General features: G+C 42.0%; 1 protein-coding gene across 1 annotated transcript; it reads left to right on the top strand.

Moving 5' to 3' along the window:
• The first annotated feature begins 2615 nt into the window (after nucleotides 1-2615).
• On the top strand, nucleotides 2616-18571 carry DMP1 (dentin matrix acidic phosphoprotein 1). Its single transcript, XM_061145173.1, has 6 exons — nucleotides 2616-2708; nucleotides 9415-9489; nucleotides 9970-10017; nucleotides 13489-13521; nucleotides 13973-14020; nucleotides 15856-18571. The coding sequence occupies exons 2-6, from the start codon at nucleotides 9436-9438 to the stop codon at nucleotides 17194-17196; spliced, it is 1524 nt and encodes a 507-aa protein (XP_061001156.1). The 5' UTR covers nucleotides 2616-2708; nucleotides 9415-9435; the 3' UTR covers nucleotides 17197-18571.
• The last annotated feature ends 709 nt before the right edge of the window (nucleotides 18572-19280 follow it).

The following is a 19280-nucleotide window of genomic DNA, read 5'->3' as shown; positions in this document are numbered from 1 at the left end:
AAAGGCCAAGCCACGAGGAGAGGCCATGGACAAAGGGGAACTGAAGTGCCCAGAATAGCAGTTCCAGCTCCCAGGCAACAACAATATGAGAGCAACCTTGAATATTCTGCTTTAGTGGAGTCCCCAGATGACTGCAGCCCCCCTGCTACCAGAGTTGTTTTAAGATACAAAGCATTTTCAATTTTTTAAAAATTTATTTCAATTTTTTAAACATTTATTTATTTTTAATTGCAGGATAATTGCTTTACAATATTGTGTTGGTTTCTGCCATACATCAACATGAATCAGCCATAGGTCCCCCATGAATCATACATATATCCCCTCCCTCTTGAACCTTCCTCCCACCTCCTAACCCATCCCACCCCTCTAGGTTGTCGCAGAGCCCTGATTTGAGTCCCCTGAGCCATACAGCAAACTCCCACTGGCTTTCTATTTCACATATGGCGGTGTTTATGTTTCTATGCTACTCTCTCCATTCATCCCATCCTCTCCCCCGACTCCCCACCACCCCTTGTCCATAAGTCTGTTCTCTTTGTCTGCATCTCCACTGCTGCCTGCAAATCGGTTCATCAGTACCATCTTTCTAGATTCCATATATATGCATTAAAATACAATATGAAGTGGGTTTTTAAATTTTTTAAACTTATTTATTTTTATTTTTGGTGGTGCTGGGTCTTCATTGGTGAGTGTGGGTTTTCTCCTTAGTTACAGCTGGAAGGGGCTACTCTCTAGTTGCCATGCGCAGGCTTCTCATTTTGGTGGCCCCTTTTGCAACAATAGAACTAAAAAAATTACTTTTATTGTACATGTCGTCTACGGTTTTCAGTTTGGTTATCTAGTTGCTCTGTCTGCTTTTATGCGGGAATTTGGAGATCCCAAGACAACGGCCAGTAACACCCTTTGCCAAAATTTTCCCAGAATCCACTCTGACATAAGATTATAAGGTTCTACTAGGACAGACCTCAGTCAAGACCTATGAAACCACCAGGGAGTATAATTCAGAACCGGAACAGAACATAGAGAATTTATAGCTTCCGCCTATGAACTTAAGTCTTTTAATCAGCCCTGTGTGAAAATAGACTCTCCTGAAGGGGATGGCAGAGGATGAGATGGCTGGATGGCATCACCGACTCGATGGGCATGAGTTTGAGTAAATTCCGGGAGTTTGTGATGGACAGGGAGGCCTGGCGTGCTGCGATTCATAGGGTTGCAAAGAGTCGGACACGACTGAGCAACTGAACTGAACTGATCCTCATTTTATGCCCCCAACCTCTTGGCTGTTAACAGTAAAAAAATTCATGAATTTGATATGATTTGGGGGCTCTAGTTCCCTGACCAGGGACTGAACCTGGGTTCCCTGCATTGGGAGCACCAAGTCTTAGCCACTGGACCACCAGGGAGTCCTGAAAACTTACATTCTTTAGATATTTGTTCAGTGGTCTTTCTACTGTTCCCTGAGCACGCTCCTTGGGAGGTGCCCACCTCACTTTCAGCTGCCTAAACAACCTTCAGCACATTCCCTGAAGAGTCCTGCTAAGTACCATTATATTCACTTCATTATGTATTCAGGGACGGCAGAGAGTTCCTTGGAAACTGGCTTCTCTGGATGCTATATAACTAGTCTTTCTTTTAATCCAATTCTGATTTCAGAGTCACCAGCATTAAAATAAAAATGTGGCAGGCAGTTGGGAGGAGTAATGAAGTACTGAATTTAAGTTATTTTCAATTAAAAATGCAAGATCCTTAGGGTGGTACTTTAACATTTCCAGTCACCACAGTATTCTGTAAGGGCATACTGTGCTATATTAGTAAGAATTTTGGATCTTTGTGTAAATAAGAGAGGGCTTTCCTGGTGACTTGGTGGTAAAGAATCTCTTTGCCAACGCAGGAGACACAGGAGACATGAGTTTGATCCCTGGGTCGGGAAGATACCCTGGTGGAGGAAATGCCAACCCACTCTAGTATTCTTGCCTGGGAAATCCATGGACAGAGGAGCCTGGTGGGCTGCAGTTCTTACAGTCGCAAAGAGTTAGACATGAGTGAGTGATCAAGCATGCATTCACGGGTATTTGGGGGTAGGGAGATGAATGGAAAAGGGGATGAGTGGTGGAGATTGTTAAAAGATGAAAAACAGTGAGGAAAAAAAGCCCATCTTCTCAACACCAACAATTTAGGCAAGTCTAGTATTTTAGTAGATTCTTCATGTACAAGCCAAGATGTATAGAGTCACCAGCATTAACAGGAAACGTTCTAACCACTTCTTGACTCTCCTTTTCCCATCCTTGGGTCTGCTGGGATCTGCCAGTGGGTGGAAGATATTGTCATTGTTTATAATGCTCGTATAAGCCTGCATGGATGTGAATGACATATATTTAGAAAGCAAAATAAAGCTTTAGGAAGATCTTCAATTTAATGGAAACTAGTCTAGTCATTTGGGAACCACAAGAGTTTTTTAGGGCAAATCTGCTTCTGCAAGCTGGAGGAAGTGTGGGTGTACTGAAGTCCCGGTCACACCTTGTGATGTCAGTCACCCCCAGCCCGAAGTTGATTGGCTGTGAAGAGCTGAAGCAGTGTTTAAATTCCTGCACCATCAGAGAAGTGTTCAGAACCTCAACTCAAGAGAGGCCTCATTGTCACAGATTTCCTCTTCGAGAACTTCAGCCTGATTGTTGAGCCTTTGGGGGAAAAGTCTTTGTAAATTGAAGAGGGTAAGATATTTTCATTGCTAAATTTTAAAAAATGACTTCTGCTGTGTTGTTTGGAAAATTAAGTATATGTACACGTTGAGAAGTGTTATGCCATACAGAGAAAGATGGGGAGAACTGTGCCTTGGGTAAAAATGATTCCATTTGTACCTTTGTTTATGCCGGTAAACAGCGGTATTAAAATGACATGTTGTCAATAGAGACAGGTGCTTTTCTCAGTAATACTTTAATTAGATCTCTGCATGGTACTTCTGAAAGGGAAAGTTTATTTATCAAGAGGCAGATGGAAGGTCATTTTGAAGTTTGGCTTTAATTAGCAAAACAAATAGAGCTTTTACATTTAGGTTTTATGGGTATAGTTATGTTCATGGCCCACAAGGCATTAAAGAATCTAAACTAGACTGGGAAAACTTTAAAAATATGGTCTTTTAAATTGAAAGTCATATGATGGTATTCATCCAATAATATTTGTTGTGAATTGAGTAGCTGAAAGGAGATGCTAAGACCACAGAAATAAACCAAGGGTGTGTTACTTACACTGCTCCTCTGTTGTTTATCTGGATAATCATGTAAGAGTGATGTCTTACACACTATCTGAGTTCCATAAATTTTCTTCTGTTCTTTAGGTGGGTATTCATGTTAAGATGAAGTCTTACACACTGTCAGAGTTCAATAAATGTTGAATATAACAGTCTTTTAAAAAAACTCTTAGTGTAGAGGACAGGAGTATACTCCTGTCCATCTGTACTTATATTTTTTGCTTTTATTCCTCTTTTTCACCTGTATCAGAAGTGTCTGTCTTCGATAACAGACAGTGGGAGCTGTGGTCAGGCAATGCTTTTCTGCATGATGTCTTGAAGATTCCATGTAGCAACACATCAAGTACTTGTCTTCTTTAGGAGTGATAGTGTCTGGTGACCCAGACTTTCTGTTTAACTGAGGGCCAAGTAGACTATGCTATTGGGTTGGCCAAAAATTTCATTCGGGTTTTCCCGTGGGTTGTTATGAAAAACTGGAATGAACTTTTTGGCCAACCCAATATTTGTTCTTGTTGGTTAAAATAAGTAAACAAGTAAGCAATTTTCTAATGGACATTAATCTATTAGAACCCCCCCTCCACCATCCTGAATGGTGATGTGGACCAACGTATCTCAGATGCTAAGAGGCCTTTCACATCTATATTTATTTTGGCAACACCTAGGAGTTATTGTACTGTGGTTGAAAGCATCTAACCAAGGGATGCTTATAACTGACCTCAACACAGTTACAGTTGGAATGACTGGAATGTTTATTGATTTACTTGGTTGGTTTTCTGAATTTCTAATAGAATTTATGTCTTGGTCAAAATGCACTTTATTTTCGAAGAGTAGTAACAAAACAAATTCTAGCTAATGGGGTTCTGGTTAGTTGGGTTCTGGGTAATTTTGCTTTTGTAAAACCAGCTGTACACATTGCTGTATACTCAAGCACCTAGAACAGTGCCTAGCTCATAGGATGTTCTCAATAGGTATTTATTGAGTGCTAATAAGTGGATATGTTGTGCATTAGTCTTATTAAGGATGACAACATTAAGACAAACATAAGGAAAGTAAGCATGATATATTGAGCCTATAGTTTTTCAAGTTTTGATTTCCTTCCTTCAGCCTATCTCTTTCATTTTAGTTTACATAAAAGAAAATATATACACATGAATATTAACTTTGAGGAAATTCTAGAAATTCTGCACTACTTGAGGGTGGCCGGAGAAGAAAGAGACTGAAATACCCTTCTCCAAATCCTGAATATTTTGGATCTTCTTGCCTCTGGGGAAACAACTGGTAAAGGTTAAAAGCATCTAAAACACACACTTCCAAACAGGTGGAACTCAAATTGAGGTTGTCCGTCAGTTCAGTCGCTCAGTCATGTCCAACTCTTTGCCACCCCATGGACTGCAGCATGCCAGGCCTCCCTGTCTATCACCAACTCCCAGAGCTTACTCAAACTCATGTCCCTAGAATTGGTGATACCATTCAACTATCTCATCCTCTGTCATCCTCTTCTCCTCCTGCCTTCAATCTTTCCCAGCATCAGGGTCTTTCCCAATGAGTCCGTTCTCTGCATCAGGTGGCCAAAGAATTGGAGTTTCAGTTTCAGCATCAATCCTTTCAATGAATATTCAGGACTGATTTCCTTTAGGATGGACTGGTTGGATCTCCTTACTGTCCAAGGGACTCTTAAGAGTCTTCTCCAACACCATAGTTCAAAAGCATCAATTCTTTGGCACTCAGCTTCCTTTATAGTCCAACTCTCACATCCATACATGACCACTGGAAAAACCATACCTTTGACTAGATGGACATTTGTTGGTAAAGTAATATCTCTGCTTTTTAATATGCTGTCTAGTTGGTCATAGTTTTTCTTCCAAGGAGCAAGTGTCTTTTAATTTCATGGCTGCAGTCACCATCTGCAGTGATTTTGAAGCCCCCCAAAATAAAGTCTGTCACTGTTTCCATTGTTTCCCCATCTATTTGCCATGAAGTGATGGAACCAGATGCCATGATCTTAGTTTTCTGAATGTTGAGTTTTAAGCCAACTTTTTCACTCTCCTCTTTCACTTTCATCAAGAGGCTCTTTAGTCCTTCTTCACTTTCTGCCATAAGGGTGGTGTCATCTGCATATCTGAGGTTATTGATATTTCTCCTGGCAATCTTGAGCTTGCATATTTCCTTTTGTTATGTGTTCTCATTGTAGAATGACAGCACATGCAATGTAGAGGTGACACTTACCGATCACTGAAGAAGAACTTGGGCTTCTGGATTCATCTTTCATGCTTGTAGCTCTTTTGCTCATTTATTACCCAGAATAGGGCTACTGCATATCTGCTTCTACACTTTTGGGGTGGTTGGTAAAAAAGTTTATAAGAGTTTGGAGCTCTCATCTGGAATATACTTCACACAAGTATAATTATTTTTATCAAAAACACTCATTGAAAACCTAGCATAGGGTTTAAGCTCCGACTTTAATGCTTCATGGCAGACTATATTCTATGGGAGGCAGCATCAACTCTCTCAGGACCCCAGGGTGTATTTTATTTTAGTTTACCAGACTTCCACTTGGAAAATTAAGACTTTGAGTCAGGGTGCTAAATGGTATTTCTAGAGGCATGAGCAAGTTGCTGCATCTTTCTTGCAGTTCATAATATTCCATCCCTGCAAAACTGAACACTAGAAGCATGCCCTTCCTTCGTAAAACACACAACATTTACTAGTGTTAGAGCACTGCTTCATTGTTTTGTTATTTAGAGAGAAGCAAAAGAAAATATAAGAGGAGAACTCAATATTTGTTGGCCTTTTATCAAGACTGGAATATTTACCAGTTTTCAGAGTACCATGAAGTTGTTACTATATTCAGATTTCACTTTGAAAATTAAAATGGTGAGCCACTAGACCTATGAAGCCAACACCATTGGCATAGAGTTATTTTGATAGTATTGTATCCAGCAGAAACTTTCCTTATGAAATGAACCTAAGGGACTTCCCTGGTGGTCCAGTGGTTATGACTTTGCCTTCCAGTGCATCAGGTGAGGATTCGATCCCTGGTTGGGGAGTTAAGATCCCACATGCCTTGGGGTCAAAAACACCAAACATTAGAAAAACAGGAGCAGTATTGTAACAAATTCAATAAAGACTTTTTTTTTTTTTTTTTAAAGAAATGAACCTAAGAACTTAAAAGATGTTTTGATTGTGGAAACTAAAGTGTAGGGGAGGAAAAATTTTCCTCTACTTTCTTAGGGTCTCTGACTGGGCCTAAAAATTAAACTGGCAGAAGACAGAAGAGCAGGAGAAGAGCCTACAAGTTTTACTAAAATTTCCACATGTACATGGGTGCCTTCCCAAGAGAATGAGGACCCGAAGTGACTGGAACAAAAGCTTTTACGACATTTAGGCAAAGAAACAACACATTTGTGAAGAACTGACAAGATACAGGGGATCTGAACTAGGACTAGTAGCTTGTGGAGAAGTCCCCAGGAAGATCTGGTTAGTTTAACAAGGTCTGTTTCTGCAGAATCCCTCAGCCTTGCCTCCATCTCTAATAAAGAGACTGTCTTCCCTCCCGCTGGGACAGGGGGCAGCTTTCACATGGGATTTATCTCCTGCTTCCAGGTAGGAAAAGAAGAATCAGAGCACCCTTCTGGCATCTGCTCTTTCTTAACTGCCTTCAGCTCAACAGAATTTTTGTGTCAGAAGCATATTTTGGGATGAGATATTCTGGTTTCCTTCAAAAGTTGAATTAGGCTTATTTTAGGGGCAGTTGAACATTTTCACATTTTTGATATTAGGTGAAGGATTTGAAAAAGGAATCAAAATAATATTAAAGCACATGGACTGATATAAAGTATGGTGAATTAGGATGAAGAAAATAACACAAAGCATAGTGATGCTGATGAGGAATATGCTTAAGATGAGGGATGAGTGGCTCTGTTGGACCATTTGGGTGTAGAATTGTAGAAATGAGGTAGGCACCTTCTCAGTCTCCTTATCTTAGGATTTCCATTGTTTTCCTGAATAAATTTAAACAAATTAGACTAGGTGATTTCTTGAGCCCAATGTTTCAGACATTATTCAGTGTATTCAGTCATTATTGAGCAAGGTACAATTATTTCTGGGATCAGAGGTTGAAGTCACTTGGAGCACCTTAAAAAGAAACCCATGCTTGTTTCCACCCTCAGCCAACAGATTTATTACCCTGTGGTGTGATTTGTACACTGGTATTGCTAGTGGTAAAGAATCTGCTTGCCAATGCAGGAGATGCGGGTTTGATCCCTGGGTTGGGAAGATCTCCTGAAGGAGGAAAAGGTAACCCACTCTCTTACTTGGAAAATTCCACAGGCTGGAGCCTGCCAGGGTTGGACATGACTGAGTGACTGACTGATTGCTTTAAATCTCCCCAGGTGATACTTATATACAGCCAAGCCTGGGGATCTTTGTCTTAGATAATTTTTTGTTTTTGTTCTTGGCTGTGTAGCATGTGGGATCTTAGTTCCCTGACTAGGGTTTGAACCTGCACCCCTTGCATTGGAAGTACAAGGTCTTAACCACTGGGCTGCCAGGGAAGTCCCTGGCATAGATCTTTTGTCACCAGCATAGTATATATTTAACATTTAAAGACACAAATCAGGAGGAGTGAAGTCTGAAATCAGCCTGTAGGACTTTCCATACAGTGTTTGGATGTCCATCTGTTAGGGCAGCCCCAGGGCTCATGAGTACCAGGCAAATTATTTTCCTTTTGAATCACTTAAATAACTTTTTACATTAGCATTGAGGACATTTATTTTTAGGTATAGAACAAATTGTTTTCCAAACCACCAGCTCCTGAGGTGTGAAATGAAGCCACCCTCCAGGAAAATACAGTTTGATTTGGCAGGTTTCTCTCAGTGTGATTCACAAGTGTATCCCAAACCTCTAATCTTCCCTGGATCTTTCAGTACTGTGAATGACGCTGAAAAAATTTAGCATAATCATGTATAATGTATGACTAAAAGGAGCACAGTGGATATGAAATGCTTTCTGGAGCCATAATATGAAGCCTACCATAATGGATTTCTTGCAGATGAAGAAAAAAAAGCAAAACCAATTGCATTTGTTTAGATGTTATTATGAGGTTATAAACATGATTGAGGATCCCTGCGTGTGTGTGTGTGTGTGTGTGTGTGTGTGTGTGTGTGTGTGTGAAGACAAATGCCCACATCTGTCAGTGGTATCAATAATGTAGTTTTCTGGTGGGATGATATTTGACAGTCTGTTCTGACATACTGGGCTGCGTAATCAGTATCAAATTGAAAGATCAGAAATTTCTCTATTGCTCTTTCTTTATTTTCCTTCATTTTTCATAGCTTATGTGTTAGTTAAGAACTATTTATAGAGCTTCTCATTGAAAAGTTTTGGATTTATCTCTTGGGAGTGAGGTTTTTAAAAAACCGCTAAGAAACCTAACAATTCACGCGTGTATACTTCATCCATTGATGTAAACCATTAATTATTTTTTTGTATACTCACAGAGTTTAACAACCTTCACCAAAATCAATCTTAGAACATTTCATTATGTCCAAAATTCACCCATTAGCTGTCACTCCAACCCCTCATCTTCTCTTTAGTGCTCAGTTGCTCAGTCATGTCCGACTCTTTGCGACTCTTTGGACTGTAGCTGGCCAGGCTCCTCTGTCCATGGGACTTTCAGGCAAGAATACTGAAGTGGATTGTCATTTTCCTTCTCCAGGGGATCTTCCACAGCCAGAGACTGAACCCACACCTCCTTTGTCTCCTGCACTGCAGGCAGATTCTTTACCTCTGACCCATCAGGGAAGCCCTGACCTCCCTGTGCTGTGCTGTGTGTAGCTGCTCTAGCCCTGGGCAAACACTCACTTTCTGTCTCTATAGATTTGCCTTCAGCGGACCTTTCCTATGAATGGAATCATACAGTGTATGATATTTGGTGCCTGGCTTCTTTCACTCAATATAATGTTTGCAAGATTCCTCTACTTTGAAGCATGCATCAATACTTCATTCCTTTTTATGGCTGAATAATATTCCATTGCATGGATATAGTGCATTTTATTTACCTATTCCTCACTTAAAAATAAACTCAACTAAATGTCCATTGAAAGTGTTAAAAGTTGAAGCTCTTATATTTTTTTGGTGTGGAGAAAATCATCTTCTGTCTTTTATCACAGGTAGGGGTGACACACACGACTATGAAGACCACCATCCTGCTTATGTTCCTGTGGGGACTTTCCTGTGCTCTGCCAGTAAGTATCAGGATGGGGATGCCTGAAAAAGAAAACTTTATATCTAAAACTGTACCTGTCATTTACTATAAGCTAAAAGAGGTTGTGCCTGTTCCAGTCAGATGAGAATAGTAAATTCCTAGAAAGCTCCTTTCTTTAAAATATCATCCAAATTATCCCTTATTCTGCTCATATGGAATTCATATAGCTAGATGCTCATTCTCTTCCTCATAAGCCATGGTTTTTGAAGTGTTATCCCTAGACCAGCTGCGTCAGGATCAACTAGGACCTTGTTAGAAATGTAAATTCTCAGGTCCTAACTCAGACCTACAGAACCAGACTCTCTGGGGATGGGACATGGCAATTTGTGTTTTAGCAAGGCCTCCAGGTGATTCTGATGCATGCTAAAATTTGACGACTACTCCTTCTAACTATGTGATATGTTAACACCTGCTGCCTTGGAAATTTCTGGGGACTGACCATGTGTACTAAATCTTCTAGGTAGCCAGGAATCAAAACACTGAATCCAAGAGCTCTGAAGAATGGAAGGTGAGTAGAAATAAAATTTTTGGAAATATTTTTATTTTAGTATGTTATTAGTATAACCAAATTCGCTTCACTGCAAATGTTGAAACTCCTAGTGATTTTAATGAACATATTAGTAACCTGAGATATAGAGGGTAAGGGCTATGATTTCTAGTTCTTATAAGAAAATGTAGTTCATATAATGCTTTGACTTCAACTTAATAGTGTAATTTGGTGAGGAAGCATTTTTTCCTCTGGCTTTATTTTCATGATGGGACTGTATGGCAGTGAAAGGGGATGGTTGACAATGAACCAAGTTTGTCCTTGAAAAATTAGGACTAGAGATCTGTTTTATCAGATGTCTGGCAGGAGGTTAGGAGGTCAAATCCTGGAAGGTGGGAAAAGAAAGAAGAATGAGCGAACACTAGAGTCTTTGGAATGACAGCTAATCCAATAGTTCTTAATGCTCAGTAACTCAAGAGCCATTGCCAGATACAGTTCTTTGTTTTGCTTGTGTTAACTTTTTGAATCTTCACAGTATCCCCAATGAATTAGGTGTTGTATTTTATTCTTATTTTACAAATGAGAACTCTGAGACATAGAAAATAAGCCAATCTGTCTAGGTAATATGGTTAATTAGTGTTCACGCCAGACTTTGAACCCAGGTCGCTCTGGCCCCAGAATCTGCATTTTTACTGAGTCTTATACCCTTCTTGGAAAGGAACCAGGTCTAGGAAGTCAGTAGCTTTTCAAGATTGGAGCTACAGTCGTCACTCCGTATCCATAAGGGATTTAGTTCCGGGACCTCTGTGGATACCAAGATCCATGATGCTCAATGCTTATATAAAATTGCATAGTATTTTCATATAACCTGTGCACATCTACGTGTATACTTTAAATCATCTTTAGATTACCTATAATACCTAATAAAATGCCATGCAAATAGTTGCTGGAGTGCAGCAAGTATGTTTTGCCTTTGGGAACTTTCTGGAAGTTTCTCTTTCTCTCTTTCTTCCCTTCCTTCCCTCCCACCTTTCTTTTTTTCCCTACTATTTTGATCTGAGGCTGGTTGAATGTGTGGGTGTGAAACTCATGCATATGAAGGGCTCATTGTACACGTGAGGGTGAAAATCTTAACCTAAATCAGGATGTTTTTCATTGCCTATTTCCTGCTGGCTTTTACATATGCTACAGCTAATTGTTTAGTTACTAAGTTGTGTCTGACTCTTTGCGACCCCATGGACTATAGCCTGCCAGGTTTGACACAGCTAGGGCATAGTGCTGGGGCTTTCCTGCTGACTCAGACAGTAAAGAATCTGCCGGCCATGCAGGAGACCTGGGTTCAATCCATGGACTGGGAAGATCCCCTGGGGGAGGGCGTGGCAACCCACTCCAATATTCTCAAGGAGCCTGGCAGGCTATCATAGTCTATACAGTCCAGGCTACAGTCTGGCTATGGTCCGACTCGCAGAGTTGGACGTGACTGAGCGACAAAGCACAGGGCATAATGCTATTAGTGCTATTAGTGCTGGCCAGATAATGCCAAAGGCCTGAGACAGCGTCCTGCCCCTGCTTGAGGCTGGAATAGGCATTGCAAAATGTCTTACATGAGCTTTCACCAGGGGTGTCCTTGGGCTGGTTAGTTTAAAAGCAGCTGCTGTGGATCCTTTCGTTTAGCCAGAGTACCACAAACATGCGGTAGTCCCAGGTCTAACCTTAGCATGAGAATAATAGCAATGTCTGGCTCCCTTCTACCCTTTAAGTGGCTGGAGTAGAGTCTGCCACGGTGCCTGCAGCAGTGTCAGAGGACAGAGACTTAGAGTGACCATGGCTTTTCCGTCTAGGAGAGAGCCCCAGCCCAGGACTGCCGAAAGACTTGCTGAAGATGTGCTTCCAGCAGCTCCTTTCTGCCCTCCTTGGCACCTTGGGTCTGCACACCCATTGCTCAGCCGCTTTGACTCACGTGGCATTAGGGGCTTTTGTCCTGCTCAAGGGGAAGGGAGAGAGGAGGTGGGGAGAGGGCACCAGAGGTGGTGCAGGCATTCTTAGAGCTCCTATAAGATTGAAGAAAGTAAAATAAATCAGAACTATGACTAAGTTTCAGACTTAGCATTTTGCAATTTTGGTGATCTTACATGGCATCTGGTCCTATCACCTCATGGGAAATAGATGGGGAGACAGTGGAAACAGTGTCAGACTTCATTTTTGGGGGGGCTCCAAAATCACTGCAGATGGTGATTGCAGTCATGAAATTAAAAGTCGCTTACTCCTTGGAAGGAAAGTCATGACCAACCTAGATAGCATATTAAAAAGCAGAGACATTACTTTGCCAACAAAGGTCCATCTAGTCAAGGCTATGTTTTTTCCAGTGGTCATGTATGGATGTGAGAGTTGGACTGTGAAGAAAGCTGAGCGCCAAAAAATTGATGCTTTTGAACTGTGGTTTTGGAGAAGACTCTTGAGAGTCCCTTGGACTGCAAGGATATCCAACCAGGCCATCCTAAAGGAGATCAGTCCTGGGTGTTCACTGGAAGGGCTGATGCTGAAGTTGAAACTCCAGTACTTTGGCCACCTCATGTGAAGAGTTGACTCATTGGAAAAGACCCTGATTCTGGGAGGGATTGGAGGCAGGAGAAGGGGGTGACAGAGGATGAGATGGTTGGATGGCATCACCGACTCGATGGGCATGAGTTTGAGTAAGCTCAGGGAGTTGGTGATGGACAGGGAGGCCTAGCGTGCTGTGATTCATGGGGTTGCAAAGAGTCGGTCACGACTGAGCGACTGAACTGAACTGAACTAAACTGACATGACTCAAGACAGGTGGCTTTTTTCTATTCAGTTTTGTCCACTACTTGATTTTACAAAGGATATTTATAATCCTTTTGAATGTTCTCAAAATGGATCATTTCTTCTGGTTATATCAAACTGAATGGTTCTCAAGAGGCTTTCATCAGCCAAATTCATCCTCACAGCAACCAGGGGCAATAAGCAGAGAGGTTGCTAATATTCTAAATTTAGAAATAAGAAACTGACATCACAGAGGTGAAGTGAATTGTCCAATCATCAAAGTTTATGTAAGACCTAAGTGTTTCCTGGAATACATGAATTTCAGTACTACCCTCAAGACAGTTTTCAGGGCTAAAACACAAGTCAAGGAGCGAATTGACACTTAAAGCTGGGTTTATGAGTTCCAATGCTATTTTTTCTATCTTACATTTTTTCTGGGTTGTGTATTTTTCTTCAAAGAAATTTTATTTTTCTCTAACTATGGGAAATATAAAAATCTTCTAAGTTTTTTATATACAAGACCTTTTTAGGCCATTGGTCATGTCATAGTCATTCACTTTTTTAAGCTATTTCATTACAAAATATCATTAATACTCATGTAAATATAAAATATCTATCAATAAGCTAAAACCCTAAAATTATTATGAATGTTTGCAATGATATTATCCATCTGTGAAGGAGTAACTTGTTTTCCTTCCTTTGTTACAGGGTCATTTGGCTCAGACACCAACACCACCTTTGGTAACTATCTCATTTATTTTTTCAAACTTTAAACTTTTAATTTTGTATTGGGTATAGCTGATCAACAATGTTGTGGCAGTTTCAGGTGAACAACAAAGGGTCTCAGCCATACATATATATGTATCCATTCTCCCCCAACCACCACCCCCTTCCATCCAGACTGGCATACAACGTTGAGTAGAGTTCCATGTGCTATGCCGTAGGTCCTTACTGGTTATCCATTTTGAATATAGCAATGTGTACATGATCATCCAAAACTCCCCAACACTCTAATTTATTTTTTGTCACAAATATCTCATAAAATCACTTTGACACTCTTCTCATCATCTCAGGACATTTGGAAAGTCGCAAATCCAAACCACAAGAGATTGATGTGTGCCATGTTTTCTTTCCTTTCCTCAGGAATTACTAACATGAAAAATAAACAACAAATTTTTTTTTTTCTTTTTAGGAGAGCAGTGAGTCATCAGAAGAAAGTAAACTTAGCTCAGAGGAACAGGTAATTAAACAGACCTTTCTTAACTTTCCAGGCTACTTAGGAGTTGAAGGAAATGATGTTAGATTAAATTACCTGGTAACTGTTCTAAATATAAGATGTTCTAAACTTTGGTTATGCTGTCTAAAAAGTCCTATAAAATAGGAAGGAAAAAAGAGTGGGAGAATTCAGAGGTAGACATGCTCTTCATTCCATATTTATCACTGGGGCCAGATGATAGACGCTGTGGCCCTAAATGTTCCTCTAGTTAAAGAGGACACACTCACACACACATACAGAGAGAAAGTCATAAACTCTGTTAGACAATTAACAGCTTGCTCATAAATCTCAGATATTGCTTTTACAATTGGAGCAGTTCAGACCAGGCAAAGAAAAACATTCTGGTTCAGGTGTGATACATTCGGGGCCTGAAGACTGCCTCTGTGCCCAGAATCCTGCTAGACTGCTAAAGGAGAGACTAGCTTTTGCCCTGAGGAAACTTTAAGAGGACAGCTGCTTCAGTAATGACTTCTTTTTAAAAAAAAAATAGTTTCTCATCTGTGGCCCTGGGAGATAGAAAAGCTGACTTAGCTTGAAAGTGAAAGTCGCTCAGTCATGTCCAACTCTTTGCGACCCTATGGACTATACAGCCCATGGAATTTTCCAGGCCAGAATACTAGAGCAGGTAGTCTTTCCCTTTTCCAGGGGATCTTCCCAAGCCAGCGATCGAACCCAGGTCAGGAGGAGCCACTGAAGAAGGAGACGGCAACCCAGTCCAATATTCTTGCCTGGGAAATCCCATGTAACCTGGCAGGCTACAGCTCATGGAGTCACAAAGAGTCGGACACAACTAAGTGATTAAACAGCAGCAGTAGAGAGAGACAGAGTAGATTTTTCCAGGGTGTGATGAATGAAGGCTCACTGACCTTCCTTATCTGAGTAGAGCATCCAATTGTTTAATTTTTGGGGATCATCTCTCTGAGCTACACTTAGAACTCAGAGATCATCCGAGTTGCACTCCTTCAGCTGAGCCTTCTATAGGCAACTCTCTGCCAGTGCAAGCCAGTATAAATATGGTTTTGGTGAGATCTATACCTTACTGCAATATTATACTTTCATTTCAGCCAAAGGTTTCATTCACCAGCTGTAATACATTTCCCACCCCAGCCCCAGAGTTGATTTGAAAAAAATACCTGAGTCATTTCAAAATCACCCAGTATTAAAAAAAAAAACTCTATCTTAAACCAAATAATTTGATGAGTATTATATCTTCCCTAGTGGCTCAGACGGTAAAGAATCTATTGCAATGCAGAAGACCTGGGTTCCATTCTTGGGTCTGGAAGATATTCTGGAGAAGGGAATGGCAACCCACTCCAGAATTCTTGCCTGGAGAATCCCGTGGACAGAGGAACCTGGTGGGCTACAGTCCATGGGATCTTAAAGAGTCAGACACGACTGAGTGACTAACAAGTTCACTTTCACTGTTCTACACCAAATAATTTGAGGAATATTATAACCCAATTCTTTAATTTACAAAAAAATTTCTGAAAGTATCCTTTAAGGGCTCATACTTACAATATGATTTGAGTTTCATAAATGTGATTTCTAGAGAACATTTTGAAAAGACTTGTGCAGCACTGAGTGAATGGTGCCTATGGAAAATGGGACGACTTGACTTTCAACTTCCCTTCCTTCCTTTTTAACCCCCGTTTGAGACATTATTGAGCCATACAACTGAACATGGCTTAGATGAGGGACCCAGGAAGAAGAAAACAGAAAGAGCCTAGATGGGCATTAGGTACAACCCTCTAGAGCAGCTCCTGGGGGTACTGACCGTGTCTGTTAACCCCAAACTCCAGGCAAATGAAGACCCCAGTGACAGCACAGAATCCGAGGAGGTCCTGGGCCTTGATGATCAGCGTAGACCAGCTGGCGGTCTGTCTCGGTGGGGAGGAAGCGAAGGCGATAATAAAGATGACGATGAAGACGAGAGCGGAGATGACACCTTTGGTGATGATGACGGTGGCCCAGGGCCCGAAGAGAGACGATCACGAGGGGACTCCAGGCTTGGAAGCGACGAAGACTCGGCTGACACCACACGATCCAGGGAAGACAGCGCCCCCCAAGGGGATGAGGGGGCCCAGGATACCACCAGCGAGAGCAGGGACCTTGACCGTGAGGATGAGGGGAACAGCAGGCCCGAGGGCGGCGACTCCACTCCAGACAGCGAGAGTGAGGAGCAGTGGGTGGGAGGCGGCAGTGAGGGGGACAGCAGCCATGGGGATGGCTCTGAGTTCGACGATGAAGGGATGCAGAGCGATGACCCGGGCGCCTACAGGAGCGAGAGGGGCAACTCCCGAATAAGCCGTGCCAGCCTCAAGTCAAGAGAATCGAAAGGGGACGATGAGGAGCAGGCAAGCAGGCAGGATTCCCATGAGAGCCCAGCAGCGGGGTATCCCCGTAGGAAATTCTTCAGGAAGTCTCGCCTTCCTGAGGAAGATGGCCGAGGGGAGCTTGACGATAGCCGCACGATGGAAGTCATGAGTGACTCCACCGAAAACCCCGACTCCCAAGAAGCCGGCCTCGGCCAACCCAGGGAACACAGCAGGAGTGAATCTCGACAAGAGAGTGAGGAGAACCAGTCCCCGGAGGACAGTCAGGATGTCCAAGACCCCAGCAGCGAGTCTAGCCAAGAGGTCGACCTGCCTTCTCAAGAAAACAGCAGCGAATCTCAGGAAGAGGTGCTACATGAGTCCAGGGGTGACAACCCCGAGAACGCCACCAGTCACTCCAGAGACCCTCAGGCAGACAGCGAGTCCAGTGAGGAGGACATGTTGGATAAGCCCTCCGATTCAGAGAGCACATCCACAGAGAAGCAGGCTGACAGCGAATCCCATGAGAGCCTCAGGTCCTCGGAGGAGAGCCCGGAGTCCACCGAAGAGCAGAACAGCTCTAGCCAGGAGGGCGCCGAGACCCAGAGCCAGAGCCAGGAGAGCCCGTCTGAGGAAGACGATGGTAGCGATTCCCAGGACAGCAGCAGATCGAAAGAAGAGAGCAACTCGACCGAGAGCGTGTCAAGCAGCGAGGAAGAGGCCCGAGCCAAAAACACTGAGGTAGAAAGCAGAAAATTAACGGTCGACGCTTACCACAACAAACCCATCGGAGATCAGGATGACAATGATTGCCAAGATGGCTACTAGCATGGGCGTGCCTGCGCGACTCTCACAGACAGGCGTCTTGGAGGCTGGAGACCAGGGAAAATCATAACTGTAATTTATTGACGTTTGTATCAGAAGAATAGCCCGAGGCCATTTCTTTCTGAAAGGAAATGCTCGATGTTTGTGTCTAGGATGTCATCAAACCATAGAGGTTTCAATAATGAGAAATGTCACTAGAACACCCTCAATGAGAGACCCGAAGCAAGGAAAGATGCGCATTGTTGCTTCACAGCTGAAATAGTTCCTAACTCATTAACCTAACTCACAGTTACACAGGTTGTGCTATGTACCAGGCACTGCGCTGGGTGGGGAGGGGGTCAAGAAGCTTAAAGACTTGCCTCTTGCTCCTGAGGAGAAGGTTTTCTTGTTGTTCAGTCTCTAAGCTGTGTCCATCTCTTTGTGACCCATGACTGCAGCACGCCAGGCTCCTCTGTCCGCTACTAACTCCCAGAGTTTGCTCAAATTCATGTCCATTGAGTCAGTGATGCTATCTAACCGTCTCAGCCTCTGTTGCCCCCTTCTCCTTGTGCCTTCCATCTTTCCCAACATTAGGGTCTTTTCCAATGAGTTGGCTCTCCTCATCAGGTGGCCAAAGTATTGGAGTTTCAGCTTCAGCATCAGTCCTTCCAATGAATATTCAGGGTTGATTTCCCTTTAGGATGGACTGGTTGGATCTCTGAGGAGCTTATAGAGGGATAAATAAAGCTGAAAAAGGATAAATATGACAAAAGCAAGAATTATTACAGTCCAGTGTGGTGAGCGCTATTAACACAGATATGAACAAAACACAAGGATTCACAGAAGAGGGCGCACTTTGCCTTGAGAATTAGAGCAGGCTTCACAGCAGGAAAGACACTGGAATCAGAACATTGCATGGGATTTCTCCATTTAAGGCTAGACAATTCTATTTATCCTTGGTATCAGCAACAGAAAATCCTTTATGAATAAACATTTAGTTTGTGAAAGTGTTTTCAAATTATGGCACAGTCGTGTGTTTTGTAGAAGCAAAAATTTTTTTCAATTAATTAACCCTTTTTGATTCTGTATGTGTGTGTGTGTGTGTGTGTGTGTGTGTGTGTGTGAAACTCCCATGAGAGTCACCTCCCTGACCACTGGTGATGATATGGAGGACTGGGTAGGAGAGGGTGGAAAAGTGAAATTCCTCTTTAAATAGACAACTATCAGCTTAATTTTTTTCTAAGGTCAATCTATGTGCAAAGCTAGAAAAACTGTTCTTAGAGTCCTCTATTTGTGTTGCACATAGCAAAATTGTGTGTACAGAATTCAATTGATATTGCCTAATACCCTTTGAAATGTTACCTCAACATAAAATATTTGTTTTGTAATAAAGATAATAATATCCAGAAGTATGTGCTTATTTCTTATAGTGATGCCAATTTTTAGGATACGAAACAACTTATCCTTTCAGACATTGTAAAATAGTTTATCAGCTTTCTCCCATTAAAACAAAAGATTTCTTTATTTTCTGAACATTTAATTTTATTGATAATTCAGGTAGCATTTGATAAAATTGCTTTTCATGTTGCTTATGATATTTCACTAAATGTATCTGTTATGGATAAGGGAAAAAAGGGAAGCCAACTCTCAGCTTTTTGTATTCAGTTCAGTTCAGTTCAGTCGCTCAGTCATGTCCGACTCTTTGCGACCCCATGAACTGCAGCACGCCAGGCCTCCCTGTCCATCACCAACTCCCGGAGTCCACCCAAACCCATGTCCATCAAGTCAGTGATGCCATCCAACCATCTCATCCTCTGTCGTCCCCTTCTCCTCCTGCCCTCAATCTTTCCCAGCATTAGGGTCTTTTCAAATGAGTCAATTCTTCGCATCAGGTGGCCAAAGTTTTGGAGTTTCGGCTTCAACATCAGTCCTTCCAATGAACGCCCAGGACTGATGCCGTATCAAAAGTTCGTGGTGTTTGGGTTTAATGTTAGCTCTTGCTGGTCTCGCAGATTGTCCCAAGTGTAAACTTTTGGAACTACAGGGACACACATTCTTTACATTGTATTTCCCTGAAGGAAACAACCTCACCTCAGCACTTCCATTTT

The sequence above is a fragment of the Dama dama genome, chromosome 6 (assembly GCF_033118175.1).
Source record: "Dama dama isolate Ldn47 chromosome 6, ASM3311817v1, whole genome shotgun sequence".
NCBI lineage: Eukaryota > Metazoa > Chordata > Mammalia > Artiodactyla > Cervidae > Dama > Dama dama.
This window is presented reverse-complemented; position numbering and strand designations above follow the sequence as displayed.

What these genes read in the sequence shown, in the direction of transcription:
- DMP1 (XM_061145173.1), top strand. Translation starts at nt 9,436, where the DNA reads ATGAAGACCACCATCCTGCTTATGTTCCTGTGGGGACTTTCCTGTGCT. An exon ending in GACTTTCCTGTGCTCTGCCA is followed by an intron (nt 9,490 to 9,969) that starts GTAAGTATCAGG and finishes TAAATCTTCTAG; the next exon opens with GTAGCCAGGAATCAAAACAC. An exon ending in AGAGCTCTGAAGAATGGAAG is followed by an intron (nt 10,018 to 13,488) that starts GTGAGTAGAAAT and finishes CCTTTGTTACAG; the next exon opens with GGTCATTTGGCTCAGACACC.